Raw genomic sequence first — 13,889 nt, 5'->3', positions numbered from 1 at the left:
AAAAATAATATTTTGAAGGACCTTTTGAACATATAGTAAGCAACACTTCTGGGTGGGTTGGCTATAAGGGGCTAATTGATTATTCTTTTGAAAGCCTACAATTCTGTTATATTAAATTATGTTTCTCCCTACCAATGGCACATCAAGTTTCACAGAGTTTTTTTATGATAGGCCCTGGGTATTTAATAAGATTCACAGATCTGAACCTTGAAGGCCTCATTTAAAACAGACTCCAGCTCCCCAGGTCACACCAACCCATATGACAAACAAAAGTTGTTTGTTTTTTTTTTTTTAACTACTAAACGTGGCAATGCCAATACAGCTGTGGAAACACAGGCTGTGCCCTATTTTGCCTTATGCATCATCAAGAAAATTGCCAGCTCAATTTTGATTCCAAAGTCTTTATTGTGATGAAGCAGTGAACAAAAGACACAGCTTGATTTGCAAAGCTGGGCAAGGCCAGCACTGGGGCCAGTTGGCAAAAAATATATTGTTTTGAGCCATGGTATTGTCAATTAAGGAATATATTCAAAAATTGCCAGGCATATGGACTATCCTGATATATGTTCACTGTTTTCAGAGACTCTTAGCATTTAAGATCCTAGATCCCATTTAGCACAATCTCCCACACAAGCAGAAAGCCCTTTCTTCAGCACCTATGTTTCTTTATGAATTCTTCCAATATTCAGGGAACTTGCTAAGTCTAAACTAGGTACCCCACTAAATAAAAAGATAAACTTCTATTAGATTTTCTTTATACTGGGGTAAAATCTGCAGCCTTAGATGTTTTTCTCACTGGTCCCAGTTTAGTCTCAAGATTTAGTAATTAAAGGTAAAAATTTACAAGTGTGCGATAGATTATATATACAAAATGGGTAGTTAAAAATAAAAACATATACAAATTATTCAAGTAAAATGCATACTGAATATGCATAAACTTTTTAGAGTCAATGAAAATTCTGATATGGCTGATATGATGAAGGGCAGCAGGCTGATCATAATGTGCATAAATAGCTAAAGAAGGAGAGCAACTACATTAGCTTAAGAATGTTCAGCTGTGACATGATTCTAAATGGAAGGGTTGAGATTGGTTTGAAATTCCAAGTTTCACAGCTGGTGGGAAAAGACCAAATCTTGAGTCAAAGATTTGAGAACAGTTTATTTGGGAGGTGAATCTAGGAAACACCGGTAGAGTGAAGAGGAAGAGAGAAAGGGAAGGGAGCAACTAGTAATATATGTGTTATACAGATTACCACTGTGGACTTCTGGAATGTAATTCCAAGGAGGAATTCTAGGAAACAATACAAAACTCATGTTTCACAGTTATCCCACTGAAGGGTAAGGGAGCTGGGGTATTTATACCCCAACTCCCATCAGCTGTATATAAATAAATGTTTTCATAGCTGGTAGGAAAAAAACTAGACCAGCAGTGTCTTGGTGTGGGCTCTCATAGAAGCAGATCCAGAGTCAAGAACTGGAGTACAACCGTTTATTTGGCAGTTGATAGAAAAAGTAGTACTCTGGAAGCAGCGACATGAGACAGAGAAGCAGAGGCTGCTCCAGGAGTGTTAACTTTCTGGTACTTCCAGCGTGCCTCTGGCACAGGGCAGAGTGGCTGTCCATAGTTCTGGTAAACCCCACAGATACAGAGGTAAATATTCCAGCAGACAGAATATGTCCAGGGCACACACACAAAATAGTCTGAGGGATATGGGTGGGTCATTAACAGCTCATTAAAGGGATAACTCAAATAACTTGTTGAAGTAAAAAAAATTGACCATGTATTTAGTGTAGGTTCTAGAACCCCCACTGAAGTTTCCAGTCAATGACATCTAAGATAAAAAGTCATTTTGCCAAGCAGAAAGGGTTAGGTCTGGGTTCTAAATGAGCTTTAACACCTTGCAAGAGCTTGGGCAGGTTTTTAAAAAAATGACAGTGTCATCTGTACCAGCTCTCCTACATTAAGTTATGAGAAAAATTCGATTATATAGATGAAAATCTTTTGAAAAATAAAAAGCACTAAACAAAATACAAAGTATAAGGCGCAATGATATGTATCTATCTGAAACAAGAATTTTAGTTCATATTTTAGAGAAATTATATTTCCTTTAACTTGAGACTTTAATCAGAAAAATATGAACAGTAGATCATAGCACATTTAGAATTTTCTTTGGAGCCTCATTCTTTGTTGTTGATAGGAAGATAGCAGCAAAATGTGTTGATGACTCTTTTCTAAATATAATGAGCTGTTTTTTATTATTTGTGACTCTATCCCTGAGTTATTTGGAAGTCTACGATAGTGCTCCCTGGTGAAATTTTCATAATCATCCTTGTATCAGTGAACATAAACCTGGCTTTTCAAAAATAAATAAGGCACAGAAGATGACAAAAGTTTTCTTATTTCCTTTACTTACCACCCTATGTTAAAACAACTAATTTTTGAAAAATATAAAAGGTGGTAGAGAAAAGTAGGACTTTCAGTTTACATACTTCTGTGGGCTTTCGCTAGACAGAGGTATACTAGATTACGAGTGTTTTTAAGTCTGGGTTCAGCCTAAGTTTTAAATTTTGTTTTCCCTATGAAGTTTCTAAAATAGGAATTTTCCATTCATTCTATATATGGAACATCAGTAGCCTCAGGGCCACTCAGGAACACACTGGAAAAGACTATATCTTTTTGACTTGTTTTCTTGTTTTGTTTTGTTTTGTTCCCATCTTTATTGAAATGTAATAGACAATTAGTTACTCACATTTACATTGTACAATTAAATGAGGTTTTTTTTTTCCAATTATAGTTGGCATACAATAATAACCAGTGTCAGTTGTACGGCACAGTAATCAGAGATCCACATAACTCACAAAGTGATCACCCCACTAAATCTAGTACTCCTCTTCCCCCTTACATATCTATTACAACATTGTTAACTATTTTCCTTATGCTACACTCTACATCTATCTCCATGTCTATTCTGCAACTATCCATTAGCACTTCTTAATCCCTTTGCTTTTTTTCGCCATCTCCCCAACACCCCTTCCATCTAGCAGCCCTCAAAATATTCTCTGTATATATGAGTTTATTTCCACTTTTGTTGTTGTCGTTGATTTTGTTCTTTAGAGTCCTCATATACATGAAATCATGTGATATTTATCTTTCTCTATCTGACCCATTTCATTCAGCGCAATACCCTCTAGGTCTATCAAGGCAATATCTTTTTCCATCTCCTTCCTTTTAGTCTGTGTGTCTTTTAATCTTAAGTGAGTCTCTTGTAGGCGGCATATATAGGGGTCTTGTTTTCTTATCCATTCAGCCTCTCTATATATTTTGATTGGAGCACTTAATTATTTTCTATTTGAGGTATTTGTTGATAGGAATGTAGTTATTACCATTCTTTATTCCTGTTTTTGATACACGTTTTTTCTTCTTAAAGAAGTCAAATATTTCCTGTAATACTGGAAATAAATTCCTTTACTTATTTTTGTCTGAGATCAACTTCTTTATAAAAACAACAGTCACAAGGCTGGGGCAAGCAGAGGCAACTTAAAATTTTAGGACCTACTCTGTGCTTGGCATTGAGCTAAAATTTTTTAGGACTTACTTTGTGCTTGCCATTTAGCTAAGCACATTATAAAGATTCTAACATTTAATCTTCCCCACAACTCATTGCATTATATACTATTTTTATCTCCATTTTAACATGAGAAAATTGAGCCATAAATTAATTTAATGCAACTTTCAATAAGAATTTATGCATCTGAAAATGACTGTGATAACTTATGGTTCAGGATTGTCTCTTGCTGAAAAGTTCTTCTACAGCACTCCAGTATCTCTTTGCTGAGAAGCATGGGTGAGCCAGGTGTCACTATTAAAAAATAATGACCTCAAATCTCTTTTAGGAAGAGTAGTACTAGTACAAAAGGGAAACACCTCTCCATCTATGGCTCAGCAAGTGTTCTGTAATGAGTGACCATTCAGACGAGCTCTGTACATCCATGCACTTGGTTTCCCATCCAGAGGATAATGACATTTGCCATTCTTTAGATTAATAAGAAATTTGCCACTGTCCAGTATGTTCCCCTTTCTATTTTCGGATAACCTTGACATATGTAATCTTTCAGACATGAGATTGTAGAGCAATTCAAAATGCCTTGATTTTACACTGGGAAGACTCAAGTAGATTAAAGGCCAACCACAAAGTAATAACAACCACTCACAATGATGACCGACATCCATTAAGTACTAGAGTTGTGAAACTTCACAACTCTCCTATATGGGAGATATTACTATTATTTCTGTTTTACAAATGAAGAAACTCAGGTTCAGATAAGTAAATTAACATACCTTGCCTGCATCTGTCTGATTTAAGAACTGAAGCACTGAATAGCCAAGATACCCAGAGATGCAATAAGATCTCATTAAATTAAATATCAAATAAATACTCGAATTTGGAATTACCTAATTTCACTTGGTGAAAATCCTGATACAATGATTTAAAATCAATTTTGTTATTTCATCTGGCTAAAAATAAGTTAAGCAAGCTAAAAATGACTACTTGCAATAGACCTGTACTACATAATAATTTGTCAAAGACATAAATGCAGAGAAGCACTAACTTTTGGGGTTAAAACATAAAGGCATACAGAATATCTTGAGTTGTTGACTTGGAAAATTCACTTATTAGAATTATTCTTGTGAGTGTGTGTGTGTTGTATGTAAAATCCTGGAATACTACCAATTATTTCACAATGAACATTCTGAAGGCAGACATTCTCAATTTAGAAAACCTTAAGCTGCAAGGCCATTATGTCTAACCAAACCTGTGTACTTTTGACTGCATGTGCTCATAGATATGTACACAAGGATTTGATTAAATGATGGGAACTACACCTTAAATGGGAATTTGAGGTGATATAAAGTGAACTATTTTATCCAATCTCTTAGTAAAAAAAGCACAGTTGTGTATAAAGCATGGATTTAATTCCTAGTATATTCCTGTGCTAGCCCCTGTACCTTGGCTTTCTTGAACATTTAGCTCTTGTGGTGGTTCCAGAACATCATCGGGATGTGGGATACAGAGTCCATGGAAGAGCCCCAAGTCAAAGCATTCATGCAGGAGCTTCATGTTCACTCTTGAGCATATGCTCATGAACCCAACAGCTATGCCTTCCACCTGAAACATCCAAAACATCTCATTACTCTATCAGAGCTTAAATGAATTCTCATCATGAAATTTCCACGAGTCCACACAACTTGGGCAGTTGACAGTTTGGCAGGTACTTTGAAATGTTTAAGAGAGGGAGTAGTATGACACATACAACATACTTTTAAAAATGTTCAATGAATGATAATCCTAGAAGTGGATATATAACATAGGGAAGCTCCCAGAGAGTTCTCAAGGGAAAACTCTTTAGTAGTTAACATGTGTCCTCTTTGCACAGACAATGCCCCTGCCTGTCCCATTTCTTTTTTTATTATCCCACTGTAAACTCAGCCTTCTGTCCAATAGTCTCCTCCCCTCCATTATGCACAGTTCTCAGTAAGACAAGCCATTGTTCCAGTGTCTATTTGAATGACCCCTGATTCAGAGAAAGTTCATGGTCACTCACTCCTTATCAAGTAGGAATTCTATGATTTTCTTGAATTCATTTATTTATTTGATTAGATGGTTACATGGGGAGGAGATGTGAGAAAAGAGGTTCGATGGGAATATTCGAGTGAAGCTAACTTTTTGAACTGGTTCACTACATGGATCTGGATCTGCAAATGGATCACATCCCAGCAGCCTAACAGATACCTAGTTCTGAACCTCTTGGCCTTGATGAGGAATATACAGGTAGGAATATGAATGCGATATAAGAAATACATATTCAGTATTCACCCCTATTCCAAGCATAAGCTCCTAAAACACTTGTAACTTCCTGAAAGGAACATTTTTTGTTTTTCATAATAAGCCCCTTTCAAGGATAACTCAATTTATGCTAATGAGGTAATTCTTTGAGAATGGGGACTGGTTGTCAGAGGAACCAACCATGATTAGAGGAATAGAACTTTCAGGCTGGTGTGGAAAAAGCCCTATATGTTTGATTGCAGAGGTGTTGTGAGTAGAGGGAATAAGTCATCTTTTAATGCGTAGCTGATCTGCACATATTATTGGTACCGAAATACTATAAATTAACAACAAAATTTAACTCTGACCTCAAGGGGAGAGAAGCTGGAGACTGAGTTCAGTCACTAATGGTAATAACCAATCATTAATGGAACCACTATAAAGAACCCTAAACAACAAGATTCAGGAGTTTCCAGGTTGGTGAATACATTGAGGAGCTAGAAGGTGGCGCTCCCGGATAGAGCATGAAAGCTCCATGCCCCTTCCCCCACAGCTTGCTCTATGCATCTTTTTAAATTTGACTGTTGCTGAGTTGTACCTCCTTTTATAATAAACCAGTAATAGTAAGTAAAGGGTTTTCCTGAGTTCTATGATCTGTTCTAGTAAATTATCGAACCTGAGGAGCAGGTTGTTGAACCCCCTAATTTATAGCCAGTCAGTTAGACAAGTGACAATCTGAGACTTGCAACTGGCATCTAAAGTGTGAGCAGTCTTGTGGGCACGAGCCCTAACTAAACGTGTGGGACCTGTACTAACTCCAGGTAGTGTCAGAATTAAATTGCAGGGCACCCAGTTTGTGTCTAGAGAGCTGAAGAACAGGCTGGTGTGGAAAAAGCCCTATATGTTTGATGTCAGAGGTGTTGTGAGTAGAGGGAATAAGTCATCTTTTAATGCGTAGCTGATCTGCACATATTATTGGTACCGAAATACTATAAATTAACAACAAAATTTAACTCTATCATATTCCACATTAAGAGATGGCTGTGATTTAAATTCTTCATTATGTCACTTCAAGAAATCTGTATTTTATTCGTCTCTGCAAGGAAAGCATTTAAAGTTTTAAGAGAACGAGAGAAAAATATATAGATCTTTATTTAACTAATATTATGGTAATTGTTTTGCAATATATTCATATATCAAATCATTATGTTGTGCGCCTTAAACTTATATAATGTTATACATCAATTATATCTCAGTAAAACTAGAAAAAAATTAATTTCACATAAATAATTCCTGTTGATTATTACATGAGTTTTAAGCAAATTTTGGTTGACTGATTTGACTCTGCCAGCCTTATTAGAAACCAGCATTTGCTGGGTCCTATCCTTCTAGTATTAAGCTTATTTCTTGAGACAACCATTCCACATAAGAAGTAAAACTCAACAATCACAGGCATTCTCTAGTCTCAAGAATGCAGTATCATCCATCTATGCCCACTTGGAGAAAATAGTTAATACTTTAACCTACTAAAGCAGAGAATTAAGCTACAATAATGCTCAGTCTTTTAAATGACATAGAAAAATTAGGTATTAAATTATTTGCTCTCAAATGTGTCTTCTAGTTTAAAATCATTTCTTTTCAAACATGTTGAAAAATACATACATTGTAAGAATCCCTTTATTTTCTCCTTAATGTTAAAATATAAGGGGAATTTTTAAAAATTAATTTTCCATGAATATTCCTTGCTTTACAGGTCACCCCAAAATGTCCTAGCTGTAAAAGGCTGAATTTACACAGCTGTTTTATAAAGCCATTGACACTTGAATAAAAGTCCAAAATAAACATTTTAATTTTTTCCCCAAATAACAAGTGATTGTTTGTCTTGTTTGTACTTCTGAACAAAGGCTGCGTAGCCGCAGTTGTCTGGCTTCTCTGTAATTTTAGGCCCAAGACTCAGCAGACGCTGATTAGCCAATCCATCTACCATATGTGCAGAAAGAGACGGCCAGCCTCACTCTCGGCAGGGAAAATTGGCATCCATCTTGGTTCACATGGAGATGTCCTTCTAATCTACAGTCACGCTGGCGCAACAAAACTTCCATGGCCTGAAATACCTTTTGCTGGCTTCACAGCGAGCTGCATGTGCATGATAAGAATGTATTATTTATAAGACCACTGTTAGTAATGAGCTATTACACTAATGGCTCATTGTGTTTGGAATTTGATTTCAAATGGCATGGATCACACATTCTGATGAAAATGAGAAAAACATGTTTTGTCATTAGGAACAAAGATTTAACGTTCTTTAATTCTACAACCTGTTATATTCCCATCATTCATCCTGGGTTGTGACAATTCACAAAAGTTCACAATTATGGACTGCAATAGAGCAAGGACATATTGCGGATATGAATGCTTTTTCCTTTGGGTTCCTTTCAAATAATTATTCTTATTTGAGAAAACTGTTCTGAAATATGTATTTGCAGGAGTGTTCAAATGCATCTTTGGGTGTTTCCTCCAAAGTAGCTATCAAGCTAAATAAAACCCTCATGGTTAAAACCTTTAATTAATCAAGAGGTTGCCACATGGCACAGGCATAGCTCTCAGGCATTCTATATATATGCAGGGCCTGTAACTACCATGGGCTGATCTAGAAAGAGACAAACTTAATTTAACAGACATTTTTTACTTTTACAATGAAAAGGCATTGATTTCTGGCTGCTATCTATCCTCGAGGTAACAGAGATGCTTCCTACCACAAAGGTGTTTTTAATATCTTATGCTGAAGAGCAAAACTGAAGGTTTCATTACTGTTGTTGTTTTTCCTGTGAGGATCTACATAACGATATATAAGGCTCAGATTACTAGAAAACCACATGTGCAAATGGCCTTGTCTTCACAAGCAGGTCCATTTATGGACATGTGTGCCCTGTATCGTTCACACATCCATCTAAAAAGCCCTACAGTCACCAAATCCTTTTGGGTGATGATACTCCACAATGAGGGTGCCCTCACTGTGGCCACTGTCAGCTTTGATCCCCTTTTCCTGATGCCAAGGGCACGGCTGAGCTGGCAGGCTCTACCCACCCACAGGTCATTAGTGCCTACTCAGACTACTGCTGCCCATGCAAAAGCAGACACTCTGCCCATCTGTCTCTGGGAGCCACCCTTGGCCTCCAACTGCCCTTTCCTGAAATCTCAGTTTGGAGTAAACACCAGATGTCACAGTAAGCCAGGACAAAGTTATGAAAAGCAACCTGCAGCAAAATGATGACTCAAAACTCCTCCAAAGTAGCTATTAAGCTAAATAAAACCCTCGCAGTTAAAACCTTTAACTAATCAAGAGGTTGCCACATGGCAAAGGCATATGCTGTATATATGCATGGCCTATAACTACCTTTGCCTGATCTGGAAAGAAACAAACTTGATGTACTTTGTTCCATTATCTCCAATCAACTTGAGTCACCTAAAAGTATGGTATGCCAGTAAATGCCTAATTGGCATTTTAGAGGGTAAGCCCCGACTTGTAGCTTTTTCCATTTTCTATGGTGTAAATACTCCTATTGTGGCCAATTTTAAGTTACCAATGTGATGTCACTGAACAGGAAGCAGAGAAGGGATGCCCAGTAGCTACCGTTATATAGTATTCCCACTATTCAGAGGCCATAGACATAAATAACCTCAAGAGTACAGATAACAGTAAAATAATTAGGAATTGATGGGTGCTGAGTATTTATTAACTTTGTTTTTAATATAACTTATTACATTTTAAGTTTATATAATTTAATTTTTAATAATGGCTGTGTTTAACAACCAGCTTGCTAAGTTCCTGAAGATTTAACAATTGGCTCTTGTAAGCCAGAGTAAGCTACTTCCAGTATACCACTGCCTCAAGGGCCAGCCTGAGCAAACCCAGGTGGTTGGGAGAAGGGCTCAGGAAGGCAGGTGAGAGTGTAGTGACAGCACTGATCTCGAATCCAAAAAAGTTTAAGACACCAGATATAGTTTGGTACAGACTAAAGATCCACTCCCAGATCTTAAACTGGTTTTCCCCCTATTGAGGGGTCCGGCTTATAACCTTCTATTTTAAGATTGAGGTTCATGGTCTCGTTCCCACAGAACACAAAGCATCTGATGTCTGAGGCAGCATAGCCTCTCACAGACTGGCTCTCTTGAGACACCAAAGGATCCTTGTAGGATTAGGCTGTAAGTTTCAGACTGCAACTTTTCTCTAATGTTTACACACAATAAAAATTTTTAACATGACTAGAGAGGGAAAGAACGTGAGGGAAGAAGCCACTGAAACTGCTCTTCACAAGCCCTAACTCAAGTGATGTGAGTTGAAACTAGCACCTTGAAACCAAAGAATTAAAGTCCTTCTCCAAAGTGATTTCAGCATCATGGCAGCATAAAGATGTCCATCATTTTTGTCCCCCCGCTCAACAGCAAATATTTAATATCCATCCATGAACAAAAGCTCTTTTGAGAAAGTTGTGGGATCCAGCACCACACACCAAGGGGCCTGAGAGTAGTCTTGCATACCCATGCATCAAGAAATAGGCAGACAGACCTCAGTCCTGGCTGTGGACCCTGTAGTGGCCTGGGAACTGGCTCCAGCACCTCCTGGCATGGTCTGGGAGCCCCTGGACAATAATGACTTACACAATCACTCACAGAGGAGAGAGCCTTTATCAAAGTACAGGTTTCTAGAGAAGCTCCAGGACTCCATTGGAGAAATATATATATGCATGAGTTTAAACACATTTATGTTAGTAAGGGGAACAGTTCGATTTTACCCACATCATCCATTCCCAAGGAGGTACAAATTAGTGCCAGGAAAGACCCTCCTTGGCCTGTGATTTATTCCATGGGGGAAAGGAAGAGCATGTGAGTAAGCACCAGTTTCCCTAGCTGTGTGGAATGCTTCCAAAGGGGCTAATTCCTCTTTTTCCCAATCTAGAGTACTAACTTAGGAGCTCCAAAATTGAGGGAGCAGGGGGAAGAGTCTGAGAAAGCAGCAAATAGGACTCTTTAATGAAGGACATTAAAGAAACATAGATCCTAACTGGATTGCAGATTCCATCATGAAGCCTACCCATGACCTGCTGAGAATGCCTCATCTATGAATCCCCCAAACTGGTCCATAAGCACCCCCAGCTTTCTGTGTACCTCAAATATATACCACCCAACCCCATAGCTAGCTCGGTTGCATGCTCCTGACAGCAGCACAAGCAGGCTTTGGCAGAAAGGTAGTGAACACATGTAGAAAATCAGTTGAATCTGTGGACTGAAGATACATCAGAAACTTGACCTATGGTGCCACATTTGGGGAAACAAAAGAGGCTGTCAGCACTTGGCTTGGTACTTTGCAAGATCCAGAAAATGCATATACAAACTCAAGGATTCTGCCACAAGAGAAAGCGAGAAGCATGGAGCATATGTATCCATAAGAGGTCTGAGAAAGGCTTAGAATCCCTCCAAGAGATAACAGAGGTATTTCTCCTCTGAAGATAGTAAAGACTGAAGAAAGTAACTTAAAATGTGAAGACAAAACTCCAAGAAACAAACAAAAAAACAGGGAAACATAACACCACCAAAGGATCACAATAATTTTCTAGTAACCAAACTCTAAGATACAGAGATATCTGACATACCAGATAAAGAGTTCAAAATAGCTGTTTTAAAGAAATTCAATGAGCTACAAGAAATCACAGACAACTGAACAAAATCAGGAAAACAATACATGAACAAAATGAGAAGTTTAAGAAATAAACAGAAATCATAAAAAAAAACAGAACAGAAATTCTGAAGCTGAAGAATACAATGAATGAAACAACAAATGCAATAGAAAGCATCAACACCAAACTTGATCAAGCAGAAGAAAGAATCAATGAGCTTGAAGACACGATCTTTGAAATTATCCAACAGAGAAAAACAAAAAGAACGAGAGAGGGAAAAGCCTACGCGATCTATGGAATATTATCAAAAGGACCAATTTGAAATCACTGAATTTCTAGAAAGAGAAAGGGACAGAGGCTTATTCAAGAGGTAATGGCTGAGAACATTCCAAATCTGGGGAGAGATTTGGATATCCAAGTTTGTGAAACTCATAGGTTAACAAACAAACTCAACTTAAGCAGATTTTCTTCAAGACACATTATACTAAAACTATCAAAAATCAAAGACAAAGAGAGAATCTTAAAAACAGCAAAAGACAAAAAGATTGTGATGTGTTACAAGGGAACACCCAGGAGGCTATGAGCAGATTTCTCAGCAGAAATCCATTAGGCCAGGAGAGAGTGGAAAAATATATTCAAAGTGCTGAGAGAGAAAAGAACCTGCCAATGAAGAATACTTTACATGGCAAAGCTATCTTTAAGAAATGAAGGGGAGATAAAGACTTTCCTAGAAAAACAAAAGTTGAGGGAGTCCATTAGTATTAGACCTGCTTTACAAAAAATGCTGAAAGCAATTCATCAAGCAGAAATGAAAGGACACTAATTAATAACATGAAAACATATAAAAACATACAATGGATTGGTAAATGTAAATATATAGTCAAATTCAGAATACTCTAATACTGTAATATGGTGAAATATTAAACACTTAACTCTAGTATAAAGGGTAAAGGACAAAAACATTGAAACACTATAGCTATAATTTATTAATGAATATACAATATAAAGAGGTAAATTGTGACATCAAAAACATAAAAGAGGAAGTAAAAAGGTAAAATTTTTGTTTATGATTGAAGTTGTTACCAGCATAAAATAGACTGTTAAGCCCATATAATTTTATATGTAAGTCTCATTGTAATCACAAAGCAAAAACCTACAGTAGATCCACAAAGGATAAAGAAAAAATAATCTAACCATCCCACTACAGAAAACAAAGGAATGCAGCAAAAGAGGAAGAAGTGAATAAAGGTATTACAAAATAGATAAACAACAATAAGATGGCATTAGTAAGTCATGGTCTATCAATAGCTACACTAAAGTAAATTGATTATATTCTCTAATCAAAAGACATAGAGTAACTGAATGAATAAAGCAAGATCCAACTATATGCTTCTTTCAAGTAGTTTGCTTCAGTTTTAGGACACATACAAGCTCAAAGTGAAGAGGGGGAAAAAAAAAGATATTCCAGGCAAGTAGAAACCAAAAGAGAGCAGGGGTATCTATACTTATATCAGACAAAATAGACTTTAAAAATAGACTTGAAGCCAAAAATGGTAACATGAAAAAAAAAGACATTATACAATGACAAAGGGTCTATTCATCAAGAAGCTATAACAATTATATGTGTATGTGTATGTGTGTGTATCTATCTATCTGTATATCTATCTCTATCTCCAACTTTGGGCCATCTAAATACATTAAGCAAATACTAAAATACTTGAAAGGAGAAATAAATAACAATACAATAATAGTATAGGACTTTAATACCCCCACTTTCAACAATGGATAGAACATCCAGACAGAAAATCAACAAGAAAATGCTGGACTTTAATATTTTATATCAAATGGACCCAACAGATATAGAGAACATTCCATTCAACAGCAGCAGAACACACATTCTCCTCAAGCACACGTGGGACATTTTTTAGAACAGATTATACATTAGGTCATAAAAAAAGTCTTAGCAAATTTAAGAAGACTGAAATCATACCAAGTATTGTTTCTGACCATATGTTATGAAACTAGAAATCAATAACAGTAGGAAAGCTGGGAAATTCACAAATATGTGAAAATTTAAAAACACTCGTGAACAACTAAGAAGTCAAAGAATAAGTCAAAAGGGAAATCAAAAAATATCTTAAACAAAAATTAAAAACAACATACCGAAACCTAAAGAATGCTGAAAAAGCAGTTTTAAGAGGTAAGTTTATACAGATAAATGCCTACGGTAAGAAAAATATATCTCAAATAAAACATCTAACTTAACAATTCAAGGAATGAGAGAAAAAAATTAAATTAAGCACAAAGCTAAAAGAAAGAAGGAAATAACAAAGATGAGAGCCAAAATAGATGAAATAGAGCTGAAAAACAACAGAAAGATCAATGA

General features: G+C 36.5%; 1 protein-coding gene across 11 annotated transcripts in view; it reads right to left on the bottom strand.

The window, feature by feature from the left end:
- Window positions 1-13,889, bottom strand: part of CFAP61 (cilia and flagella associated protein 61) — a 274,276-nt gene that overhangs the window by 212,196 nt on the left and 48,191 nt on the right. For 10 of the 11 annotated variants that reach the window (XM_036229710.1, XM_036229714.1, XM_036229716.1 and 7 more), the window contains exon 9: window positions 5,009-5,168. The exons of the other annotated variant lie outside the window; for it this stretch is intronic. In XM_036229710.1, coding sequence (XP_036085603.1) covers window positions 5,009-5,168 — 160 coding nt within the window. The remainder of the gene's footprint in view (window positions 1-5,008; window positions 5,169-13,889) is intronic. 11 annotated transcript variants of the gene reach the window in all.

This window comes from Rousettus aegyptiacus, unplaced genomic scaffold, assembly GCF_014176215.1.
Source record: "Rousettus aegyptiacus isolate mRouAeg1 unplaced genomic scaffold, mRouAeg1.p scaffold_m13_p_12, whole genome shotgun sequence".
NCBI lineage: Eukaryota > Metazoa > Chordata > Mammalia > Chiroptera > Pteropodidae > Rousettus > Rousettus aegyptiacus.
Note: the sequence above shows the minus strand (reverse complement) of the source record. Positions and strands in the feature narration are given on the sequence as shown.